Source organism: Alligator sinensis, unplaced genomic scaffold, assembly GCF_000455745.1.
Source record: "Alligator sinensis unplaced genomic scaffold, ASM45574v1 scaffold512_1, whole genome shotgun sequence".
In the NCBI taxonomy this organism is placed as follows: Eukaryota; Metazoa; Chordata; order Crocodylia; family Alligatoridae; genus Alligator; species Alligator sinensis.
The window spans coordinates 149,930-175,300 of NW_005842063.1; the positions used below are offsets into that span (position 1 = coordinate 149,930).

Below are 25,371 nucleotides of genomic sequence, written 5' to 3' on the forward strand. Positions count from 1 at the left end.
GCGGAGGAGGAGGGAGAGGAAGCGGGCGTGGGGGAGCCCATTTTCCTCCCTGCAGACGGACCGCCGCCGGACCGCGGGGCGAGCGGAGCATGATTGTTGGTATAGGAAGTGTCTGCTCTTTTTTTTTTTTTTTTTGGCTTTTTTTTTTTTTCTTAAGAGCCGGGCTATTCAAAACCCTTTGGTGCAATTCTCCGGTAAACAATGATTCACGGGGCTTAATGCAAATAAACGGATTGCAAATTTTCCTCCCTGCAGACGGACCGCCGCCGGACCGCGGGGCGAGCGGAGCATGATTGTTGGTATAGGAAGTGTCTGCTCTTTTTTTTTTTTTTTTTGGCTTTTTTTTTTTTTCTTAAGAGCCGGGCTATTCAAAACCCTTTGGTGCAATTCTCCGGTAAACAATGATTCACGGGGCTTAATGCAAATAAACGGATTGCAAATGGAGCTTTCCCTTTGCACTTTGCAGCTGCCGGATTTTTTTCTTTGGAGTGGCCAAGCCTCAGATTTCTGCCTTTTTTTGCAGATCTGCAGAATATGGCGTCCCTGTCCTGTTTTAAAAATAAGCCAGGCTGCCATTTTTGTTTTTCTTTTGTCTGAAAATTTTAATAAAACTGTCTGAGAATGTGGGAGAGGCAGCTGAGAGGCAAAAGGGGCACCTAAAGGGGTGGTTTTTTTCTTAGCTTTGCTTTTTTGTGTTGTTGTGGCACAGATCGCGCTGGCAGCGAGGAGCCGATGTGATTGCACTTCAAAAGGAAACAGTTAAAACATTTCTGTGGGAGGGGGTTTAAGATTTAAAGTTAACTTATACGAAAGTTTTTTTTTTTTACAGTTTTTTTTTTTTTCCTTCCTTAAAAAAAAAACGCAAAGAAAAACCCCGGTCTGTATTTTCTCTTTCTCCCTTCGGATTGTTTAATGGAAAAGTGAATTGAATCTGAATGTACCTATCTTTTAAAAAGCAGATGGCTGTGAATGTTGCATGCTGGTGAGCAGGGGCACAGGCTTTTGGGGGAGAGCAGGGCTTTGATTTCAGCAGAAAGCGATGCTGCCGAAGGGGATGTTTAATCGGGCAGATTTTGCAGTTGCGCTGGAGCACAGTGTGGAATCTGCAGCTTTAGGAACCGCCACGATTTTTCGTGCGGCTGCATAGATGGGTCTGTGCATATGTGAACATAGGTCTAGCCTGTGCAGTGTGTGTGCCTCTTCTATTTATATGTGCATCCTTTAAATGCACGCTACAGTCTGCTGTGCAGTGTTTGAGCCTGAGAGCGAAGAATAGGGATGTTATTTTAAGACTTAAATGATTTATTTTTAGAAAGCTGCTATTTGGGAAGCCTTGTCGAGTGTAGACCTAAGCATGCCTCTTTCTCCCACTGGATTGTGCTTTTAGTCTCATTCTGAAAACGGATGCACTTTTATTTGCTGGCTGTTTGGGGGAGATGAAGTGCCATTTCTCAGCTGCCTGTCTGCGCTGTTCTTTGACTGTTGCTCTTTAACTGATCTGAGAGGGGCCTGTCCAAGGCCTGGGGAGCTGAAGAGAGATTTTTAGGGAGGAAGTAAAAGTTTACAATGGATCTTGGTTTGAAAGTTGGAGAAGGGGAGGAATCTAGTTAGGCCCCAGCACTGCAGCCAACAGCCTCTCAGGATGGGCTCACTGCTCTCTGATTTTGGGGCATTTTGGGTAAAAATATTATAATTTTTGCTTTGGGCCAGATATTCCTAAATGGTATAGACCAGTCCCATTTCTGAAGCCAGTCCTCTGACTTCACTGGGGATCATCATTTGTGGGGTGCTTTCTGTGTATTTGGGATGTGTATTGGGGTGTGTGTGAAGTTATCCTCCTTGTCCCCTATAGAAACACATCTTGCGTGCAGCGTCTGTACTCTGCTAGATCTGGAGATGGACAGATATGAGGGGAAGCAGCGACAGTTCGGACAGAGGTGGGCATGCTGAGTTCTTGACGGAGCTAAAATAACCCCCAGCAGATCTCTGTGTGTCCTAGTAACGCGCCAAAGTGCATGAAGAAGTGCTAAATGTAGGGATGGGACAAACCTCCAGCATGGATTTGGGGTCCAGTCCTGCAAGCCACCTGCACGGGATCATTGGTGACAGTCTGTGGGGGGTTTCAGCCACTTGCTGGATCTGGCCGGGATGTAAACCCATGTTATCCTGTAAGCCTGTGAATTGTTTGACTCTTCATCCCCAAGCAGCGTGGAGAAAAATACTCGGAGTTATAAAAAACACCAGCCGCTCTGTTTGTAATACAGGCCGTCTAACCACGAATTAACAACCCAGGCTCAGAACCGTGATTCGCAAAGTGCATGTGTGTGTTTTGTATATGGATGATGCATGTCACAGAGCAGGGACTCAGGACAACTGGATTCAGCTCCATTTCTTTTGCCGGCCCCCTGCGTGGCCTCAGACTAGTCACTTAGCTGCTCTGTGCCTCAGTTTCCCCATTGTAAAATTTCTCTAATGATGCTATGGATGAAAAGGACTTCTCCAAGTACTGAGTATTACTATTGTCTGTGCAGTCGGCAACTGTATGGAGACACTCTAGATTCATCTGCATGTCCTGGTACCGGATAATGCCTGCTGACTAACTTGACCGCTCTGATCTCTGTCGGCTCTCTCAGCAGCTAGGACCTGGAATCAGATGTGTCCCAAAAATCTAGGTTTCTTGCCTCTGATATCAGAACTTGTGTTCTGTGTTCAGGGCAGTGTCTGGAGTGATTCGTGCTGTTGTAGAGGCCCGGTGGCAAGCTAGACGATGGTGGTGGGGACTCGGACTGCCCTGTTGTGTTGAGGGCTCAGGCAGGAGTTCTGCCGTCACAACAGCATGAGAGGTGCCCACATGTAACCTTGGAAGAGAGCAGGGCTCGGACCCGGAGGCTTTGCTTGGGCAGAGCGGGAAACGGTGGTGAAGTTTGCCCTCAGCTCCTGTTGGCCTGTGCTGCTCTGGCACTACACTTCTCTGCTCCTTGCTGAGTGGGCTGCTCTCTAGGATTACATGTATGCAGGCAGCATGGGTGGGCTTCCTCGCCTGTACCTGGGGGGCTCTCGGGAGCCAGCTGAGGTGTCATATCTGTGGAATGGCAGTGCCTGGCCCCTCATCCGCCTCAGCACTACCGTTCTGATTTTAGGAAGGTTTTGCCCCAAGTCGTCTTGGTGCAATCACAGGACCCATCACGTGTGCTGGGCAGCTTTGCTGATGTTAGCAACGTGAAAGCACTAGCGTCGCCAAGACCCTGGTGCTCTTTGCTTTGTGTTGTTCTGCCTTGGAGACCTGGTGGTGATGATTCTTTGTGCTTGGTTGATGCTGGTGCCATTGTCTCCGCTGGTGCAGATGTGCTAATGGTAAATCACAGGTGCCAGCAGCGGTGCAGCTGGAGAGCACTGGTGTCAGGGCTGGAATTTAAACCTGGTCGTTTCCAGTTGCTTGCCTTGCACTTCTGCCCCTAGGTGCTCACACTTGTGGCTGAGCAGCTCCCACCAATGGCTGGGATGGGTCATTGGCTGGCGAGGGTGGAAATGCACGGAGGTGCGGTGATATCTGCTGAAGGGAAAGCCACTCATTGTGCAGTTTTCCTCCAGTGCAGGGCATGCTGGTAGCGCTCTGCTGGCACTGGGCTTGGCCCCAGACATGCTGGGGACTGGCTTGGCTGTCTTAAGTCAGATCAGAGATCCTGGCCCTCTGGAGCAGTGGTCTAATTAATAATTTCTGTGCTCTGGGCCAAACTCTCCTGCTCCCGGGGAGGAGAATGATCTCACCTGCCCCTGTCCCTGCACTCTGCTCCGCTGGCCAGGCAGGCAGCGCAGGGGGCAGGCAAACAGTTCTGGTGCCCCCTCCGAGTAGGTGCCTGGGGCTGGTGCCTCCCCGCCGCCCCCGTCAAGTTATGCTGCTACTCAGGAGCTATGTGGCTTTGGGTTTATTTTGGCCTGGTCCTATTCACTGAGCCAGTTGGCACCCTCCTCCATGGCTATCGCAGACCTCCTCTCCCAGCCTGTAGACTGGTTTTAATTGGGCTTTGTTTTTGCCCAGCCATCCACCACCTGTTGGTTGGCAGCAGCAGGAGGGAGCTCTAAGGCACTGACATGACTGGTAAATGGACCCCAGACCTCCCCAGGCAGTTGTCTGTCCTCCTCGAGACCTCTGCATTAAGGGTGAAGTAGTCCCAGCACTATGTCCACTCTGGGGACTCTTGTCCTGAATTGCTTTCTTGGCTGATATGACTCCAGATCTCTGCTAACTAACTCACTTCAGCCTCTGACTGCTGATTTTTCCTCTCTTTTTGAAGTGTCTGCGGTGAACGCTGTACTCTGGCTGCAGGGGGTTTTCTGTGGGTCGTGACTTTCCTGCCAGGCAGTGTGGTCCAGCCTGGGCTCTCCACCCTGTGATCAGTGTGGTGTGCTGGAGAGGCACATTTCCCCATTGCGTGGCTGATAGGGGTTTCCTTGCACAAATGAAAGGGAGCATTTGCCTCAGCAGCACCGCGTTGCCTGGCCTCTCCTCAGCACGGAAACAGGTTCAGGAGAAAAGCTCCAGGTGTAAGAGATGGGATCATCTCGTCCGCCCCACACTTGGGGACTCGGAGTCCCCCAGAGACCGCGGGGAGCTGTGGGGGTGTAGTACATGTACTGCTGCCTTGTTCTGTCAGTGGCTGGAGGCGTGTGCCCACGGGAAGTGCAGCCCTCAGCACGCATGTGTCATTAGACTTGTGCACATTTAAGTGCAGGGTGAACCCAGCCTGGGCATGGACTGAACTTCATGGTGCTACCCATGTCCTTCAGTCCTGACCTGCAGCCTCCAGTGCTTCCCCAGCCCTCGGCTCCTCCTCCTCCTCCTCTCCTCTCCTGTGAGGGGCCCTCAGCTGGCTGGCGAAGAACTGCGCGATGGCCAGGTGCTGTGCTTGGGCTTGTCGTGGGGCTGACTCCCTGCTCTGGCACAGCCTTGCTGGGTGACCTTGGGAGAGTCACTTAGTCACTCCGGGGGTTCAGGTCTGCATCTGTACAATGAGTACAGCCCTGCCCTGCCTTACAGTGGAGGGAGGACATATTCATGACAGCCTGTGGGGTGCTTGGGCACTGTGGTGAGGGGGCCATATAAGAACCGCAGATACACAGGACACTGATTGAGTCTTGCCTCGTGAAGTTGAGCTGGGGATGCTGAATCAGCCTCGGCCCCATGTTTGTGTCTGTGTCCCGTCCACCCCAGAGCTTCCTCGCCTGCATTTGCTTTTTAAAACTGCCCCTCAGGAGCGAGAGCTCTGGCTGGGCTCTGGAACCCAGACCCAGCGCTGGCAACAGACACGCTCGGGGCTGCTGACCGCGAGCTCTGGTTCTCCGGCCTTGTGTTGGGTGCTCATGGTGGCAGCCTGAGATGGCAGGGCAGGGCCGTGGGGAGCAGCCGCTGAGATGCTCAGTGCTCCCAGGTGATGGGCAGCAAGGGAAGGGGTGAGTGCAGGGTGATGGGCAGTAAGGGAGGGGTGGGTACAGGGCAGTGGGTACGCAGGGGACAGGTTGGCACAGCTTCTGGAGCTTTTTTCACTCTTGCTCAGGAAGGCACCAGACTGCAAACGCCGACCGCGGACCATCAGGGGCAGAAGCAGAGAGGGTCACTGGCTCCCTGTTGCGTGGCTTCTTGTGGTGCGGGATCCCGGGGCTGCTCCTGAAGGGCAGGAGCTGCTGGTGCTTTGCTGGCCTGGCTGACCTGGGTTCTGGCGGCTGCTCTGTTTGCTCCTCCTTTCCCGGCTGTTCTCTGGAATGTCTTGATTTAATATAAACCTTGTTTCACGCAGGACAAAGCAGTTTGGGGGTGAGAGGGGGCACGAGCTGGGGAAAGGGCACCTCAGTCTCCATGGAGTAGTGTCGTGTCTCAGCCACAGCTGCTTTAGGGAGGTCACAAGCTCCTCCAGGGACCCTGGTCTTCACAGGCCACAGCCGATGCCTTCGCAGCTGAGGTGCACGAGCCCACGCAGTGGGATGTTCCCGGCAGGCGGGTTCCTCTCAGTGCTGCTTGACATGAGTGTGCACAGGGGCCTTGCTGGGCTGTGGGACACCGTGTCCTGAAACCATAGCTCCCGGTGAGAAACAAACCACAGCTTTTACCGTGATCTGCACTGGAAGCATTGACAGCTTCCTCCTCCTTCGTCCCCAGTCGTCTCTGCCAGGCGCAGGGGCCAAAGGACAGAGACGTTCCCAAGGAGGCACGGGTCAAGTGTTGTGCCCATCTGTGTGCTTTCCTTGTGGTCTTCCCTGCTGCTTTTTGAGGCGAGAAGGGCTGAAGCCCCACAGGAAGTGGGGTGTTGGTGTCATCAGTCTTTTTCCAAAGGAGAAACCAAGGCCTGGAGTAGGCGGTGACCCGCCCATGGCTTTACAGCGAGTCGGTGGCAGAGCTGGGGTAGAACCCAGGCATCCTGATGCCTGTAAGGTTCAGATCTACCCTGCCTCCTACCTGGCTTCAACTAGCTGCATCCCTGGGGTGTGGAGGGGCAGAGTGGAGCTGAGCTGGTAGAGGAGAAGGGTTGAGAAAAGAAAAGTTGGGCAGGAGAGAAGGGAAAGGGTGGAGGGAACGTGGTAGCAGGGAGAGCTCAAGTGCCTGTAATGCAGGGGGCAGGGGAATAAAATAATGCATTCATTCATTCTTTGACTTCTCCCCTCCTTTCCTGGACTGGGACTAGGCCCTAGTGCGGGGTGAGTCTCTTGGCAAGGGGGAGAGACTTGGGGACCTGGCAGTAGCTTGGCTGTGGCTCTGGGCTTGGAGCTGGGGGGCGCTAACCCAGCCCCCGGCTCTGTGGCATCTGGCATTGATGCGGGCTCCTTGCCTGGCTGTGTGAGCAGAGGGCTGACAATGGGCGCATTGCTGAAGGCTGCAGGCAGTGCTCAAGACCTGCTCTCGAGCCCCTGAAGTATGTATTAGCTTGATGTGCTGGCACTGCTCTGAGCTCAGCTCTGAGGCCGGGGGAGTCAGAGACGGTTCTTGAGGCTGCTTTGCAACATGCAGGACTTTGCACTTGGCATTTGAGCTTTTCCAAGGGTCCTGCTGCCCCTCCCTGCCACTCTGCCATCCCTGCTTTTGTTGCTGGGGGAGGAAGTCATCCTGCCCCTGCTAGCGCTGCTTGGGGTCTGGGGCTGGCTTGGGTGCTGCGCTGCAGGAGGCAACTGGCAACTGTTGGCTGTGCTGCCCCCTCGGAGTCAGGGCCCTGTAGTGGGGAGGGGAGCAGGGGCAGCTTTGGCACGGGAGGCAAAACTAATTGTGATGACTGAAGATCCCGTACGCTTCCCCAGCCGTGGGCACGGACCGTCCGAGCATCCTCCTTAGATGGCAGCTGGGATAGTCCCCCTTGGTGCAGCCTTAGGTGACTGCACTGGTGCCCTGGACTCTGTTCCTGGGTTGACTGGGTTCGGGACCGTGCGCAGCCACTTGCTGCCTTGCAGTTTCCATGAAAAGAATCTCTTGTTTCTTTTTATTTCAGCGAAGGCGAGACAGAGGGGGCTGCAAAAGTAGAGGAGTCCCAGATAGAGCTGTAGCTTGTGTTAGCGGCAGTTGGTAGGAATTGGTGAAGTCTAGTGTGCCTCTGTGAGTGGCACTTGTGCCCGCCTGCGCCCGGAGGAGTCGTCCACCTCCACCAGTCTGGAGCATCATCTGCACGTCTCCCCAGGCAGCTGCGGCCACCTGGCATCTGAGGCCAGCCTGTGAGTACTAAATCGCGAGTGCACATAACATCTTGTTTTTGCAGGGCAGCTGCAGGACCCTTTGCTGAGGTCCCTGCTACACCCCCCGCCCTATGGCTGGGACAGGTTGCCTCAGCTGCAGCTGCCGCATCCCCCATTTTGGGGCTCGTGTCCATGCCTTTGCGCACAGGCTTCCACCCACAGCTCCCAGCTGTGGCCACCACAGGTCTCCTCTCGCACTTTGCCTTCCCGTGGCAGTTCCACCTGTGCCCCTGGCCTTGTGTCATGACAACTCTCCTCTCCTCTGCCCTGGTTGCCAGCCATGCTCTGTCCTCAGGAGCCTACCCGGGCTGTCTTCCAAGCCTGGTTTGCTTAGCAGGTGCTCCCCAATGCCATGGGCTGCATAGATTCCCTCTCCCCAGCTACTGCCGCCTCCTGCGGGGCTGGTTTTCAGGAGGCCTCTGTCTTCATCCCAGTCCCTATGATGCAGGGTTGCACCCGGGTTCCTGCCTTACTGACTTGAGGTCCAGTTGCATTTCCCCACCAAGGGTCCAAACCCTTTGTTGGCTGGTGCCCTCTGGTGAGCCCAGATATCTGGGTGTGGTGTAGGGCAGTGAGAGCGCCGCTGTTCATCTGGGCCTGGCCTAGCGCTCCCATGCAGGAGACGGCATGCAGCCACTGGACCCGGCAGGTGAAAGTTTACTCCGGAGCAGCCTCTGCCCTGGGACGGGGAAGCCCATCTCCACATCACTGCTGTTGGCCGCTGCCCCTGCATCCTGGCTTCTAGAAGCCCCTTTTCTTTTGGGCCTTGCCCACATCCCACGTCTGGCTGTGTCTTGTGGCCAAGTGATCCAGGAGTCTCCCTGCTGGGGTGCAGTGCAGGAAGGGTGTCGGTTGTGACTGGAGGGCAGTCCCCGTTAGGCTGGTACTGGCAGAGTCTCTGCTCGGCAGCTCTGTGTACGCGTGATCTTTTTCCAGCCTCGCTGCAGCCATAAAGACTTTGCCTTGCTTTCCTTGGTTCCTGCCCGTCATGGTGTGGACATGTAGGTCTCACAGATGGTGGCTTTGGGCCAGTGTGCCCAATGCATAGCGGCGCTTAGCATTGGCTAAAGCTTGTCCAGCGGTGGGACTAGTCTTTCTGTGCCTGACTTGTCAGGGTGGTGGATTGCTTGAGGATGGTGTCTCCTTGGGAATGTGGCAGCAGTGTGGGCTTAAGCCATGCCCCTTCTGTGGAGTACTGGTCACAGGCAGGTTGGCCGCCTTGCTGTGCCTTTTCTGCTGTGTGCGCATGCATGCAAGTGTGCATGCACGTGCCTACCTGTGCTTTGAGTGTGTGACCGGATGCCTGTCCATGCATGTGTGCTTCCTCTCTGCCTGTGTGCCTGTTTCTTCATCTTGCTCTGGATTTACACATGCCTGCCCATGGCTCTGCCTTCACACTTGCCTCTGAATGTGTTGCAGAGGGTGTCTGGCCCTGGGCATGGGCAATGCCAGGCCTTTGAGGTCGTCTCTAGCCTTAAGGTGCTGTGGGCCTCTCTCCTGCCTGACAACGGCAAGAGCCACTGCCCCTCTAGACAGGTTTTAAACTAAGCCTGTCATCTGGGGCCAGTGGCTGGGTGCCCCGTTTGCACGCTGCTGCCAGGGCCGAGCCAGTGGCTGTGGTGGGCAGAGGTGGGAGCAGTCGAGGGGATGCTGTGAACGGCACCATCTCCCACAAGCAGGGGGAGGTCCCTGTGACCATGCTCCCCACCCTTCATCATTTCCATTTTAATGGCTTTTTTTGCTGTGTGTCAGCTTCCATTTTTCATACTTAGCTCAGAACATAGAGAGGGAGTTTATATATTTTCCATCTGCTTTATTTCCCCCCAGCCCCTTCCAAATATCTCAGTTCAGCGTGAGTCCTTCTAGGTTGGGAGCGGGGTGTGGGGGGCACAGTCCATTCTGTTCCAAATGAAATACTGTAAAAAGAAAATAGAGCTGGGATGGAAGTAGATTTTTTGGCACTGTTACTAATTTTTTATTATTATTCTGGGCAGGATTATAGATCTCCAAACGTTATGTTTTGGCCATCATAGCAGCAACACTGTTATCAGGATTTCTTAGGGGTCAGGCCAATGCAGCAACCCTGCTGCATGGCCTTTTATGCATACATCTTGTCTCTCAAGTTGTTTTTGAATCTGAAGCATGCCAATAACCCAGTGCGTACAAATGACCAGGCCATTGTAGCGCCCATTACATGTGGCCTAGAACTTGCCGCTGCTCAGCTCAGTGGCAGCGGTCTCCAGAGAGCTTGCAGAGCTGAGCCAGTCTTTTGCAGCTATGAGCAACCCTACAATAACAAGAGCGGCGGGGGTGTGGGAGCGGGGAATAGTGATGGAAACAAGTTTCCATTTCGGGCTGTATGGCAGTCACTGCGTGAGTGGGACTGGGTGAATTGTCAGCACCAGGCTGTGGAGCAGCAGAGCTGGATGTAGCTGAATCTTTTCCAGTGTGCAGGGCCCTCGCAGTGGCTGGGGCTGTTCTCAGGCACGTGCCTTTGGGAATCTCTGCAAAGGGCAATTTTTGTTTGCTCAAATCTTTAGCCACAGCATGTTCAGGTGTGCTGGAGGAGTGGAGAAAACAGATACTGTTCTCGTTGCCTTGAAAGAAGGCCAGCGTTGGCTTTCGTTTTCGAGCAGCTCTGGCACCTGGTGCTTTGGAGGGAAGAGTGGACCCTGACGGGAACAGCGTTCCAGGCCAGCCTGGTGGGGGAAAACCCACTTGGCTTTGGCTGAGTTTAACAACATGCCCAGCTTGTGCACGATGATGCAACTACCAGGGCTTTCAACCAGCTCTCTGCTCTTTGGACAGGGGCCTTGCAGAGCTGGTGGCCCTCTCAAGGCCTCCAGGGCGACGCGTGTGATGGGACAGAGTCTGACCGGAGTGAATGTGCACTGAACGAGTGCAGGCGGGTGGCTCTTCCTCGTGCTGCAGAAGGCCACTGGTGTGCTATGTGCTTCCTCTTTGGCCTCCGGAGGCCCAGTGGCTGGACATCAAGCTGGATAAAGGGGTAGAAGAGAGGAAGTTGTATGAGCCCCATTGTACCCATGAAAATGGTGGCTGAAAGGTCCTGATTCAGCTAAATGCTTACGGTTTAGCTTAAAGTTAAGGCCAGAGGAATTGAGGGCTGGATGTGCTCTGGTTGGACTCGATAACAAAGCTCTGATAGGCCTTCACAGCGTGAGATCAGGGCCCGAGCAGCTTTAGGACAATCACTTGTCCTGGCAGAGCCAGGAACTGTGCCCCGATTCCCTAGGTTGCTGTCTCGCACCGTGCCGAGCAAACGTCCAAGGTCCAACGCAGACAGTGCTGCTATAAAATACTTCCCCTTTGGAGAGACCCCAAGGGGAAGGAGGGGCCACGAAGAGATGAGTGTCAATGAAAGCGTCGGGAGAGAATGTGCAGGGTGGAACGTGAAGCATCCGGCAGTCAGGAAGTGCCAAAGGTGAGGCGGTCCGTTCACGTGCAGCAAGTAAGGTGCCAGCATCCTGTTGGTCTGGGCTTCTCTTCTGTGCACGTGGTTCCTACCGTGAGAATTGTAGGAAGCTTGCTTGCACTCAGCGGTGGTGTAGCAGAGAGCGTTGGTGCGCAGGAGATGTGGTGTCTCGGGTATTGGGGCGCTCTCGTTCCCCCACATAGGCAGTGCACTCTGGTGTTCACCTCGTCTGCAACACTGCATGGAAATGCTCAGGCCTCACAGTGACTTTCTGAAAGAGCTAAAAGGATGTGCCCAGCACTTGCCAGCTTTGACGAGGGAAGCATCTGGAATATCTCCCCCTTGCAGTTGGGAAGGCTAAGGGCCTGATCCTGCCTGCCGGTAGTGGTACTGGAAGGAGCAGTCCCTGGAAGGAAATGGGACTACATGTGAGGCTTCAGTTGATGTCCCCACTGGAAAGCCCCATCACCAGAGCTCTCTTTGGCCTGTGTCTGCTGCTACTGCTATGGCATGAGGGTGTGTCCACACATGGCTGTCTGGGTAGGGCTGCACATCCTTGCTGGGAGAGCTGCGTTGGCAGAAGACGTGGTGCATGGCGGGTAGGACTGGGAACCTGTAGCTGCCAGTCCCGCTGTCGCTGGAGTGGGTCTGCACTGCATTGTGTTAGTGGTGCAGGGCTCATGTCCCGGCTGCGTTGTGCCGCCCTTCACTGCACTGGTGTGTGCACGTGGGGACTCCCGGGTGATGACAGATGACCCCCACTGATGGGAACCCAGCAGTGCGGGCCACGTGCAAGCGTTTGCTAGACTGGCCTGTACAATAGGTTGATGCCGAGCGGCAGTATTGCCATCAAGTTTTCTGTTCAATCGTTTATTTTCTAAAACATAACTTCTCTCTTTTGGCTGGGGGAGCAGCAGACAAGTCACATGCAACTCGTGTAAGATGATACAAGTGTCACCAGCATTTGCTGCTGAGCTGATGGAAACCCCCTTTTGTCAAATCAATTACTTGGCTAATGAGTGTAATTTGCTGAATAATAAATGAGTGAATATTGCTGGACCAGCCCTCGGTGCTGTGTCCCCTGTGTCGCTTTCCACTTCGGTTCTCTTCCGGGCTTCACTCCAGTCTTTCCTACAATAACTAGATCATGGTGCTGCTTTTCTATAGGTGCCTTCTGCTCCTCTTTCTGCTTTTCCTTCTCTCTCCTGCCACTGCTGCCCCCGTCTCCAGAGTCCATAGCCCAAGCTGTGGGCAGGTGGGTGCTCATTCCCTCTCCTGCTGTTGGCAGAGGCAGCCTGTAGGGCATGACCCAGTGCAGGGGAGCAGCCTGCAGCGTCTCTGCTTGGGGAGGGGCATGGGGAGCGACGCAGCCCCAGGGGCTTTCTCCTTCTAGGAGGCGCAATGTCTTGTGAGAGAGGTGCTCCGAGTGTGGCTGTGGCAGGCCACAGCAGGCAGGCTGCTGGCAGTGCCGGTGGCACAGGCCCTGCCCCAAGAGCACAGTGTCCAGCCAGGCTGGAGCAAACCTCAGGGCTGTTCTGCCACGTGGTCCCTGGGGGAGTGGGGCAGTGGAGAAACTTCCTTCTGTGACCGGCCCTGAGGAGCCAGGTCCTGACCCACAGAGTTGCCTTACAGGCTGGATTGACTTTGGCAATCATGATTTAAATCAGGAAGCCAAAAACCTTGATTTAAATAATCAATTTTAAGCTTGCTTTGCGTTTGTTTTGTTTTTCAGTTATTGTGCTTGAGAGAGGCTGGTTCTCGATGGTTGGTAGCCATAAAGACAGGGTGAGGGTGATTCGCAACTAAATATAGCCTTTGTTCTAAATTTATACTTCGATTACCAACCAAAAGGATGCACTACATGCACACTTAAACATAGCTTAGCATATTTTTACATTGTTATTTCTCCCCTTTTGGTTGCGTACAGATGATGATTTATATTTTGTATCTACTCCATGCTTAATCATTTATTTCTGATTTGCACTGTGTTGCTTTTGGATGGAAATGTAGAATTTCACAAAAAATGCAGAAGCGCAACATTTGAAAATAGTCTTTTCTTTGTTAGAACAGTTGGATGTGTTAAAGGAGAAAATATCCAAACATGCTTTGCTTTGACATAATGGAAATGATTTATCAGCCATCAGAGTTCTCGTGCCTGGCTGATGAATCAAAGTGCCTCTGATCAGCACGGCTGGAGTTCTGTGTCTCTGGTCATTGAAGTGGCTGGTTTTCGGTCATCTGCATGGCATTTTTGGCAGTCCTGTGCAGACAGCCGTTCCAGTCTGAGATGCGTGGGGCTGCCTGTGTAGATGACTGTAAATGCACAGCCCGGGCACGTGCAGCTGGCTGCATCAGTGCCAGCTGTGTGGAAGCACCTCTTGCAGCGTCTAACACCTGAAAACATAGATTAGCACCTGCTAGATGGAGCAGGAGGAGCAGGACCGGAGTCATCCAGACCCCTCTGCAGCGTGCCCTTTGCAGCTGTCACTCTGGGCAGCCAGAGAGGGAGGCAGGTGGGACTAGGAGGAGACCAGCAACCCAGAAGTTGTGTGGCTCCATCAGCTGAATGCTGGCCTGGAAGGGATGGCGCGCTGTGATCTAGCCTGGAGCTTCCCCCTGCACTGCTCTGCATCTGTTTTATCCGGTGACCATGTCGAATGCAAGGGGCAGCAGCTCAGCTTGAGGCGGAGTGCCGGAGAGCCCTTGGCTTACGGCATGGTGGTTCGAGCTCTGTGCTGAGAGAAACCCAGGTTCACAGTCCTCTCTAGGAAGTGGGGCGGGGGGGGGTCTCCAGCTGCCCAGACAAATGCTCTAAGTGCCTCCCCTTTGGGCCTAAATCAAGGCTGGGGCCACTGCCTCTTCCATTTTGTTGCCACCAGGGCAGGTATGTGCAGCCATCATGTGTGCATGGTCATGCATCCAGACTGGCATCTGGAATGGCTAACTGTGCTTGAGTGCCAGAAACGCCACGTAGACAACTCCAGGTGATGAGAAAGATGCAGGCCTCCACCCCGTGTCCTTGCAGATCTTAGAAATGGCAGGCCTGGGCCCTTGCTTCACTCATACATTGCAGAAGAAAACGAGCTTTCTTGCTCTTGCAGCTCCCAGCCAGCTTCTCAGTTTGAGTGAACCAGTCATTGAGCTAGACTGTGGAGAATAAAGCAAAATGAAGAAAATATTCTTCCTGCACCTGCAGAAAAGGGTGCAGCCATCCGGGGCTGGTTCGTCACCTCAGCAGACTGGGTCCAGCTGCTTAGCAAGGGCCTTTCTTCAGGTTGGGCATCTGACACTCTGCACAAGTCCAGTGGTGAACACAGACTGCTAGAATATTATTTCTTATTTCACTTAAATGTTTGGAATAGAGTATAGTAAGTTCAGGCCTTCATCCAGCTTGTCTTCATTTCAGTTTGGCTCACTTAAAAAAAAAAAAAAAATTCATTTTTAGTTTGTGAAACCAGGCTCTGAGGCCCCACACAGTTTAATCGCTGAACCTCAAGTCTGCCCTGCAGGTCCCTTGTCCCACCGGCCCCTGGGCTCCCTCTGGAGCGCTGGACGCTGCTGCCTTCCAAGCTGACTGAGACCCAGCATGCTCGCCCCGCTTGTGCTCTGGAGACAGGAGTTCAGCTCGTTGCTCAGTGCTCTCTGGTCAGACCTTGGTGTTGCCCTGCTGTCTGGGGGCATCTTGGCTTGGGGCAGTGTTGCTCACTGTAGACCTTCGGGGTTTGCTGGCAGGACTGCCCCCAGGGAGTCAAGGTGGGGTTGGTTTGGCTTTGCGCTACAAGGCGCTGGCTCGGTGCCACAGCTTGGGTGCAGATGCGGCAGCGGGCCGTCTTGCTGCCTCTGGAGAGGTCTGCTCCGCTGTGGGGAGATGCCCGGCGGGTCCTGGATTCTGCAGCAACTTGGCCTCAACAGGGTTAAGGTGCGGGGCCGAACGTGACCTGGTGGTTTCCCTTCTAAGAAAAGCTAATCTAGGTGGCGTGCGCACCCCCTGGGAGACCACTGGCAGTGCTTTTGTGGTGTGAGGTATTGCAGGCAGCATAGGAGGCATGCGTGAGTCACGCAGGGAGCACGGCTAGTTCAGGAGCTCCCCGTGCGAGCCACCTGAGCCCACTCCGGCTTTGCCATCCTGGGCCAGGTCGGGCCCAAGGAATGCGTTTCTGTCCGATTTGTACGTGTAACCACATGAGTTGAACAGGGTAACAGGAACAGGGAGATGGGACCTAACGCTGTGTGGGGGCAGCGGGAGGGCTGGCTGTGGGCTCGGCTGATATAGGAGGCATGGGACCCCGTCACCTGCTCTGCAGCGGGAGGAGCTGCTCTCCTGGCCCCCCGGCCTGGGCCGGCTCCAGTAACCTTTCTAATCGTAGCCCCGAGTTCCTGTTTCCCAGCGCCCTGTGTGGGGCTGACGAGGGGCACGGGCCTGGCAGTTTCTTCATTGTGGGGTGGCAGGGATCTCCGGCTGCTGAAAGGGGGTCAGCCCTGGGGGGCGTGGGGGCATCCCCACCTCCTGGCCAAATGGGGGCCATGTCCCACGTTCCTTGCTTTTGTTAGCTGCACGCCTGCAGCTGGGACCTGGGGCTGAGACGCCCGAGACCCATGCAGACAGCATCCTGCATCCCTTGGACTTTCTGCTGCCCATGCTCCGTGTTTCCTCCGCTTGGCCTGATGCGTGCTCGCCTCCCACTCGCTTGGTATCACGAGCGCTGCTTTCTCACCGTCTAGCCTGGCTCCTCCATCTGCTTCCCCGGGGCAGGGGCCACCTGCTGCCCACGTGGGTGCTGGGGGGGCCTGTGGGGGGCAGCTGTGATCCCCGCTGCAGGCGAAGGTGGAGAGTGCAGAGCCGGATGGGCTGTGCAGTCTCTCAAGCCAAGTGCGAAGGGAGGTGGGACATGGAAGCCGTCGCTCCAGAGAGTCTGGTGCAGGAGCCTGGCTCCCGGGAGCTGGGGGGGCCACGATCCTGATCGCCCCCACAGGAGGCTGCCTGTTCCTGCGGCCCGAGGTGCTGAGAAAAGGCTGGGTCTGGTTCCCGTTGAATCCAGCAGGAACGTTCCTGGTGGCTTCAGCTGGAGAGGGCTGGAGCCCTGCTAACGCAGCAGGCCAGGCCCATTGCACTCAGCTCTCTTCCAGCTGCCCGTGCTGCTCCGGGAGAGCCGGGAGCGCCGCTGCTGTGGACCTGTGGCGGGGTGAGCTCTGTGCAGGGGCAGTGCCGTGGGGACCAGCTGCCCCCTCGCTTCTGGGCGATTGCCTTGGTTGTTGCTGTACTCGAGTCTCGCCGTGGCTCGGTTGTGCCTGGCTTGGCCTGGTGCCCGGAGGGGGTTGTGTTTGGGGCAGAGTGGTTGGCTGATGGGCCGGAGGGGATGCAGTCTGACGCACTCCCCCTGTTCCTGTTCAAGGCAGAGGGAGGCATCGCTGGGACGTTGGCTGCAGCCTGCTCTCCAGAAGCTCTTGGCTGTGGGGGCTCCCCTCCTCCACTGTCGCCTCCCACACGCCAAGGCTGCTTTGTTGTGGGCGCTACAGAGCACCTTTGTGTTCCCAAGGGAAGATGGAGAGGCAGGTGGGGTCCCCGGTGTAGGAACGGGCCGAGGCAGGCTGGATCTGCCGTGCTGTCTGGACCCAAGCTGCAGGTAGACCTCAGGGCCTGGCTGTTCCTCCTCCTGCCCCATGCGGTGATTAGCAATGCTGCTGTGGTTTGTACGAGAGAGACCAGATGGGAGGAAGCAGCGCGGTCTGTGGGGCCTGGTGACGTTGCCTGTGATGCAGCAGCTGGGACCAGTGGTGATGGTGCTGCCTCTCCTCTGGGACCGTGCTGAGACCAGCCCTCTTTGCACAGAGTTACGTGGCTGACCCGCTGAAGAGGCCGGGGAGCAGCCGTGGGGGCGTGCATGGCTAGTGGCAGGGGAGGAATGTGGGAAAGGAACTCTGTCCTGTGCCCCTCTGCTGCAGGGGAGCAGGAAGCCAGTGGGTAGCGTAGGAGGGGGCTGGCTCTGGGTCCCGAATGGGCCCTCTGTTCTGTGGCTGTAGCGGAGGGGTAGGGGCACAGGAATGCAGCCCAGAGCACAGGGGCTCTGACGAGGAAGATGGTTTGCATCTAGGGAAGCGCTTGGTCCATGTGCTCCTGCTGGGAGAGTGTCAGGCGAGCTCTGCTGTGAGCATTGGCCACGGTACCACAGGCCGTTTCATCTCCCAAGGCTGCTGGGCCTTGTCCAGATGGAGATGTGACCAGGTCTTGGGAGCGTGGAAGAAATATTGCATCTCCTCCACCCCTTTTGGACTGAACGGACTGCGCTGATACTAGGGCTTTGCTCCATTTAACTGTAACTTTCTGAGCAGGGCGCTTTCTATCACATCCCATGGGGAGGCTGGTTCTCCGTTGCTCCATCTTGCTGCCTGTGCAGCTTCTCTGGAGCATGCAACTGTGTCCTCTGGTGAGCTCCCTCCTGGGGTCCCCAGCCATCTTGCTGCCCATAGCAATTCATCCTGTGCTCCCGTGAACTTGCCCGGGAGGCAAGTAGGTAGAAAAAGCCTTGGGCTGTTTCTACCTACGTTGTAGAGCCAGGGATGAGACCCACGTGTACCTGCCCGCCTCATGGTCCTGGTCCCTCTTGTGGAACAGCAGATTCTGGCCAAGTACTGGTCTGGGGGGATACTGGGGTCTGATCCCTGTGCTGCTTTGCTTACGTTGGAGAGGTTTATTGTGGGGCCTGTGGACTCTGGTGAAAGGGGCTAAGAGCAGCACAAAGCAGAGTTGTCAGGTCATCCCAATAGCCTGGAAAAATCTGCTTGGCTGTTCTGGGCCAGACCTACAGAAGATACACCTGGGTCTGACAGTTAGGCGTGCTGTGCTTTGCCCAGCTGCACCAGGCTGCTGGGCTGTCCTGGCACGGCAGAGCCCAGGATCCCAGTGGAAGTGGCAGTGCCTTTGGCTGCAGGAGGTGCCAGCCAGCCACATGGCTCAGTGGCTTCAGCGGTGCATGGCTGAAGCACGCGGGAGTCTAAAACCTCATAGCAGCAGCAGATTTCTCCGAGAACAGAACTTTCTAAGTCCGCCCTGCCCCTCCCCGCTCTGACGTTTCTCCATCGCCGCCACCGAGCAGTGCGTTTCCAGCTCCCGGGGCTGAGGTTTCAGCAGTGCCCTCAGCTGACCTGCTAATCAGCAAATGCATCTCAGCAGCCTGCCCCATCCTACGCAGGGACCTTGCACATCCAGGATACACAAGTCACAGACAGCTGGGAGCTGGAGTTATTAAGGGGCCTGGAGGAAGACTGAGTTAAGAGCCCTCTGGTTTCTCTGGTGATTAAGAGCTGGAGTGAGGATGCAGGGGCCATCAGGGAGAACAAATGCTCATTACTGAGCAGTTACTGGAAAATCATTGTGCTCGCCAGCTCCCAGCAGATCTGCAGCACGGAGCGGGCCAGGGTGGCAGCGTGCCCGGGGTACAGGGGCTACCCAGCACGGGTTGGGTGCCGGGTGGCTCAGGGCTAGGGAAGGGTTTTAGCATTTACAATCTAGTATGCAACACCTCTACTCTGCAGTGCAGCCGAGCAGACCAGGAGCCCAGCACACCCTGCTCAGCGCACAGGCAGTGCCACAGGCTGAGGTCTGCCGGCTCCTTGCCCTGCACTTCCATGGGAAAGATGCCTGTTCTGGGTCTCTGCAGTGCATTGACCCTAGAGGGTAACTTGCAGGCTGGCTCCCCTGCATCCCTGAACCCTCTGGTCAGTGTAGGCATCTCCCCTGCAGGTCCCCAGGGTGGGCCAGGAATTCCTGCCTTTGATTGCTGCCTCTGCCACCGATCCCCTGCGCAGCCTTGCTCCGTTCTCCTCAGTTCCCCCACCAATAAAGCAGGGGGCCTCAGTATTGTCTCACCTGGCAGGGGTCTCAGTGCAGCTACTGCAATGTCTGTAAAGCTCTGAGGATGTAAACTGGTCGCCAGCACTGAGGGTTGATTTGTTTTGTACTGCCCTAGCGCTCCCTGGCCCTGCCTGGAGCAGGGCACCCTTGTGCTGGTGCCATGTAAACAGGCGTGACGACACAGTCCCTGCCCTGAAGGGCCCAGAAGCTAAGTTAAGTCTGGTTGCAACAAGTGAGCATGATGGAGAGGAGGGGGAAGCCCTAAGATCTCCTAGGTGACCTCTGAGCTTTGGGTGATGGTTTGGAGTCATTTGGAAACACTTCCTCTCAGCCCGTGGTCATGGCTCTGCTGTGGGGGTACCAACACCTGCTGTTCCCAGGTGGGCTGGTTGCCCAGGCATCTGCCTAAACAGCAGCTGTGTGGGTCTGGCCTTGTGCCTCTTGCCTTACGCCTCGTTGGTGCGTGTGCAGCCTGCCGTCTTCCTGGACAGCCAGAGCCTTATGGCAGGCAAAGCCCTTCTCTCCCCTTCAGACTTGCTCTGGAAAGTGGGGTCCTGCTACCAGAGCCTTTCTAGGCTCCTCTAGGATTGGATGTAGATCTTTACTGTTGAATTAAACTTCCCTGAGAGGGTGTCGCTTCCCATCTGACTGCCTGTGGGCAGGCATGAGGGCCAGGAGGGGCTGTGCTCTGATGGGTGGGTGGTAGCAGATTGCGGCGGTGCTTGACTTGAGACCTGGATCTGGCGTCAATGGTAGAACATCTTGGTGACTGTGCATCTTACCCTTCTGGGTGGACAGAGGTAAACCAGTGTGATGCTGCCCTGCTTGTGTGGGATAGTCTGGAGTTTCTGCGACTCTTGGGGATCCTTGAACAAGGACTAGCTTGGGCCATGTCTGTACTCACCCACTCTGATGCCACCATGAGCTCTCAAAGCATGTGCTTGTCCACGTGCTCCTGGGGCTCCTACGCGGCCCCCTGGCAGCAGCCGTGACACCGCAGTACAGCTGCCCTGGGCAGGCCCCGGCTCGTGGACAGCAGTAGCTGGCAGCAGGTAGGGGAGCAGAAGCATGCCTCCGTGGGCAGAGGGGAAGGTCCTGCCACCACACAGCGGGACTAGGCTCCTGCAGAGCTGTGCCAGCAGAACCACGCTTGGCCAGCCAAGTGTTGGAGGGCAGATTAGGCCTATGCCATGTCCGCAGCCTCATCCTTGCTTCTCCCACCATCTCCAGTGGGCTATGATCCCACAGGAGCTCACTTGCTTCTGCTGTTGGGAATTGATTCCCTGTGTTACAGCAAGATGGCCCATCTGTTGCAGCCCTGGCAGTGCCCCGTGCTGGCTGCCAGCATAGGAAGGCATCCCCACCTAGCAATACTGGGTCCCAGCAGCAATGTAACTACCAGATGGGCTTCTCTGCAGGCTGTGGGGGCCCGTGTTTCCCTGCGAGTGGTTGTTTGTGCTGCCCAGGGGCCCACAGCCACTGAAACCAGGCTGGGCAGGGGAAAGCCAGCACCAGTCTGTCTGCTGCACTGTGGGCTGCGAGAATGGGTGCTTTCTCCTTGTGAAGGGGACAGCAGTCTCTGCTTAGTTTTAGAAGGGGTGAATTTTGAAGCCCCGACAGGCAGCGTGCTCCCACCATGAACTCCTTGCCACTGGCTGCCTATGGCAGGGGGTGCCCGTCTGTTACTGCCCCACAGAGGGGAAAATCGAGCGTGTTACCGGTGCACAGCTCCTGCAAACCGCTTGTGGCCACTTGTTACCTTGAGTAGATTTCCCTCTTGGCTTCAGTGAGGCTACTTCAGCTCCTAAGGTAATACATGCGCTCAAGGGCTTCGCAGGACAGAGTCTTGGAGCTGCCGAGGTGTCTGTTGACATCAAGGCAGGACACCGTGCCCACCATCCTCCTGCCATTCCCTGTTTCATTTTATTATTTGCCAGACATCGAGATTTTTAGAGTCATCTTTTCCCCACATATTTTAGTCTCCCCAGGCGTCTCTGTCCATCTGCTTTACATTGCGGAGTAGGCATTTTGTCTGGAGTAACCCATAAGAGTTTGTCTAACTTGGACAATTGCAGTTGGACTGGTTTGGGGGTTTCTACCACTGGTAGCTGCATCTTTCACACTACCCCAGCACAAGTGGAAGCATCATTCACTTGTAACTGCAACACCTTTGTAAGCCTTCAGAAACGCGCGTGAACTCTTTGAAACTTCACAGAAGCAGAACTAATACCCGCAGGAATTCACTTACATGTGGAACAAACTAGTGGTATTTTCAAGTCGCTAGCTTGGTGCTCAACTCATCTAGCTTTTCTTGCCCAAATGCATGCCCAGCATCTGAAGCAGAGAATATTTTGTTTTTGGCTGTTCTTCCAGCAGTTGGTGCCAGATTATATTTCCATGCATGTCTTCATTTAAAAATCAGAAGGATTGGTGCATATCTGCACTTAAATTTGGCCTTTTAATTACAGCCAAAGAATTAATCCAATCTATAAGCGATTCTGGATTTTCAGCAACTCCTTGCGTTCGCATTGTCTGAGGCTCGAGTTCTACATCAGCTGTTAAGGCAAACAGAGGTTTTTGTAGCGGAGGCATCGCTGCGGCAATCTCTAGTGTAATTAATGGTCGCTTCAAGCATCATAGACCTGGAAGACACAGGGGAGTTGTGCAGTGCTGTCTGGTTGGGGGTGGCATTGACCCGCAGCAGAAACACAAATGCAAGCTAGGACACTGGCACTGCTTTGGTCCCTCCCAATTGGGGCCAAGTGGTACAGGCCTGGGTGAATTTTCACTCGGATACAAGTCCCTGGCATTTGCAGGAAACAAGTGATGTTGCAGGTTTGACTTCTAGCTCAGCGGGAATATCTGTTTCCTGTTGGGGGAGTTGTGAAGCAATGCTTGTTCTTAGGAGAGGTGGCGACTGTTCCTTGCTCTTGTGCTAGTTTTTTTTATTTCCTGGACGTGACTGTAACAGGGTGGGGTCCTTAGGGATGGCCATGTTACCCCTAGGGCTCCTTAACCGTGCCAATCTCGCCCAACGGGCACCCTCTATCTCACCCGCCACATCTTGCTGGTGCTATTAATATAGGGAGGTTGCCCTTGATCTTTTATGTTTGGGCATGGTCTCGCTGGATCCTACTGAACCCTGGGGTTCGTAGACCCTTTGGCATCCCGCTTCATGGTGGATGTCTCCCGAGACGCTCAGCGCCTTCTGGGCTATCTGCACGGCTCCAAACCATCCTTTTATCACGCCCCAAGCCTTGCAGATGGTACTGATGTTGTCTCGCCTAGGCCTTGCTATAAGTTTGGCCCCCTTGTCCTCCCTGGGCTCTCTGCAGCCCTGTCTCAGCACCCCACTGGCACCAGGCTCTGGTCCCCCCCTTGGTCACTGCACCCCACCAGCACCAGGGCCTCTGCACCCCAAATACTGCACCTACACTGGCACTGGGGTGCCCATACTGTAGTGGGCCCCCAATGAGGCCTCCTCCCTCCCCAACAGCCTCACCCAAACCACCGGTATTATCGAGCAGCAAACAAACAACAGCAAACAAGCATGAGCGCCTGGGCTGTAACGCAACACAAAAGCTCAGGGCATGCTCTGCCCCTTTAAAGGAGTAAAACTTCTCTGGTGCTAAGTGCCGAGTAGGCAAGGGTACCTTGTGGGTTCCTGGAGGCCATAGGGCAGCGTATCTGCCGGCTGCCACAGCCCCGGGCCCGGGCCAGTCCTCCCCAGAGGCTCCTTCCCCTTCAGCTGCTGGCAGAGATCTGAGCTCCCTAGTCCCAGCCCTGGGGCTTATATGGGCCCAGGGCCCTGCCCCTGCTGGCCAGCTGACCAGGTGCAGGTGCAGCTAATTTCCTCGTTAGCCAGTTGCCACGGTAGATCTGGATCTTTGGGCTCTCCCCAGGCAATCTCTGCTCTTAGAGGAGCAGGCATCTTAGTGCCCTGCCACAGTGACAGTAGTTGTGCTTTAAACTTTCAGGGTAGTGTTTCCTTCCTTACTGTATTCTAGACTGGATTTGCAATGATGTTGTCTTCAGCATCCAGTCTAGTGGTAGCTGCTCCTTCCTCCAGCTTCCCAAGCCATTGCTGGGAGGGCGCTGCTTGAGGAAGCATCACTGGTGGATCACTGGTGGGGGCAGCTGAGATGGGACTGGGCAGCAGCAAACCTGTGAAGTCGCCCGTTTCTGTGGGCACTGGATTCTGGTGCCTTGCTCCCGTCCCTCTGCTTCACTGGGGAGGAAGGAGCTCAGTCAGCCCCAGCAAGGCATAATGCAAGGGAGGTTGACTTCAGAAAGCCATTTCTTAAGAGGGTGCAGCATGAACAGGCACCACAGCAAAGCCCCTTTGGCAGAAGACCCAGAGGTGGGAGGGAGCCTGGCGGGCAGCTGCTGGTGCTGGTGGCAGCTGCTGCAGCCCGGGAAATGCGGGGCGCCCAGTAGGCCCCAGCCACTAGAAACAGGAGGTAGAGCTGGTAGATGGGAGCAGCTGCTGAGGTGTTTGGTCACTTGTTGGTGCTGGTGGCCACCTGGGCAAAGGGGCTGCTGCCTGGGCACTTGTTCCTCAAGGGACAGCTCCCATGCCCTACCCTGTTCCTCAAGGGACAGCTCCCATGAATCGGGCACAAAGTCTAATGAGGCAGTAGTGAAACACTCTTTTCCTTGCCCTTCAAAGTCGTTCCTAGCCAGTGCAAAGTGCTTTCCCCAACGCGGGCGTGTGCCTTCCCGTGCCTAGGCTGTCATGTCCAGCGCACGCCAGCGGCAGGGCTGGACCCTGTGCCCCAGCACGGTAGCGCAGCCCTGCTGTCCTTTGTCTTGCTGCTTGGAGCATGTGGCTCGGCCCCCAGGGACTGCAGCCCCATGCTGCCAGTGTGCTGCTCGCACCGCTGAGACAGCCACAGGGCCCTGGGCAGGAGAGCCTGGGGCAGCTGTGGTTCAGGGTGCCCGAAGAGGCAGCCAGTGCAGGGGCAGGGGCATAAGCAGTAGGAGCCTTTCCCGGATAAGCCAGGGGCAGGTCTCCAGCCTGGTGCGGGAGCAGAGGCCCACCATCCATTGGAGCCCAGCTGTCATAAAGCACCGTGGTGCTAGGCAGCGCAGCTCCATCATGCTGCTTGCCTTTGTGGGGCAAGGGGACGGGGCTTGCCGGGCTGGGCCAGACCCTGCGTCTTGTTCTGAGCGCCGCCTGCGGGGGGTCACGCGAGTGCTGGTCGGGTGTGCAGCAGAGCTGCTGGCTGGAGCGCAGCAGACACAGCCCGGCTGGCGCGGGTCCCTGGCAGAGAAGTGCTGCTGTCAGCGGAGCGTGGGCCATGCGAGGCCGGCATGCACAGCTGTGCTGGCAGGAAGGCTCCTGCTGGATGCCGCCATCCCCGCGAGGGGGCGCAGCCACAGCTGTCCCCACAGTGGCCATGAGCAGGCCAGCCCTCGGGCCAGCAGCCTGGCCCCGAGGCCTCTCCAGGGTGCTGCAGGTGCCAGGCACAAGCAGCGCTAGCACTGCTGGGGGTGTATGCGTGGTTTGCAGGAGAAACCAGAGAGCTCAGCCAGGAATCCAGAGTGTCAGACCGCTCTGCCCTGCTGGGGCCTTCCCCAGTTCTTTGCAACAAAAGAGTTGCTCTAGAGTTTTTCTGCAGTCAAAAAGAGTGGAAGCTGAGAGCTGGCCCTTTCTGAGTCTGCCAAGGTGGAGACCTGCTGCCCTAAGCCGTGCCATCAGCTCGGAGTCGGTCAGAGCTAATTGCTGCCTGTGAGAGCAGTCCAGAGGGCTTGTGTTTGCAGTGATGGTGGCTTGAGCCATTTATGCTCCACGACAGGCCCTGCTCTTCCCTGGGCAAGTTGCACACACACCCAGGACCCCGAGTTCAGCTGCAGAGACAACATTCAGCTAGTGTATCTGTGACGTGGACAGATAACAGTAATCCCCCAGGCAGCAGGATGAGGCCAGGGCTGCTGAAGTGGGTTGTGAAATGCAGTGGAGGAGCTGGGATGTCATCCCAGCATCTCCAGTTCGTGCTGTAGTGTACTTCTGCCTGGTCTGGAGACACATGTGCTGCCTGAAGCATGGCCCCACTGGTGCTCCTTGCTCTGGGGCAGTGGGGTGCTCCTGGCTCCTAGACTATGCAGGTCCTATTTACTGATGTCGCTGGGCAAATTTTCAGTCCAGCTGCAGCTGCCAAAGGCATGCAGGACTGAGTCTTCTCACTTCAGCATCTCGCTTTCTCTTTGCAAGAGGGGTCAGATTGACTTGAGCAGGAAGAGAGGCAGCCAGGGACGGACACGCAGGGCAGCGTGTTGTGAAACCGGAAGCATCAAAACCTCAATAGTTTCTGCCACATTATAAATGATATTTACATATGTGATGAATGCAAATAAGCATTATGTCGTTTGC

The 25,371-nt window shown here is 55.7% G+C and overlaps 2 protein-coding genes across 13 annotated transcripts in view; one reads left to right on the forward strand and one right to left on the reverse strand.

Moving 5' to 3' along the window:
• Nucleotides 1–6: 6 nt before the first annotated feature.
• Nucleotides 7–25,371, forward strand: part of ZNF362 (zinc finger protein 362) — a 32,390-nt gene continuing 7,025 nt past the window's right edge. For 2 of the 12 annotated variants that reach the window (XM_025203653.1, XM_025203657.1), the window contains exons 1-3: nt 246–299; nt 1,853–1,937; nt 7,473–7,692. Coding sequence is in view for 7 of the 12 variants with exons in the window: in XM_025203647.1 (XP_025059432.1) it covers nt 1,807–1,937 (131 nt within the window). In the remaining 5 variants the exon portion in view is untranslated. Of the gene's footprint in view, nt 105–245; nt 300–954; nt 983–1,098; nt 1,938–7,472; nt 7,693–25,371 lie in introns of those variants that run through there. The other 10 variants (XM_025203647.1, XM_014519741.2, XM_025203655.1 and 7 more) reach the window with 9 other exon arrangements.
• On the reverse strand, nt 11,299–23,429 carry LOC106722177. Its single transcript, XM_014519745.2, has 2 exons — nt 22,652–23,429; nt 11,299–21,867 (listed from the first exon to the last, which is right to left on the reverse strand). The coding sequence occupies exon 2, from the start codon at nt 17,232–17,234 to the stop codon at nt 16,206–16,208; it is 1,029 nt and encodes a 342-aa protein (XP_014375231.1). The 5' UTR covers nt 17,235–21,867; nt 22,652–23,429; the 3' UTR covers nt 11,299–16,205.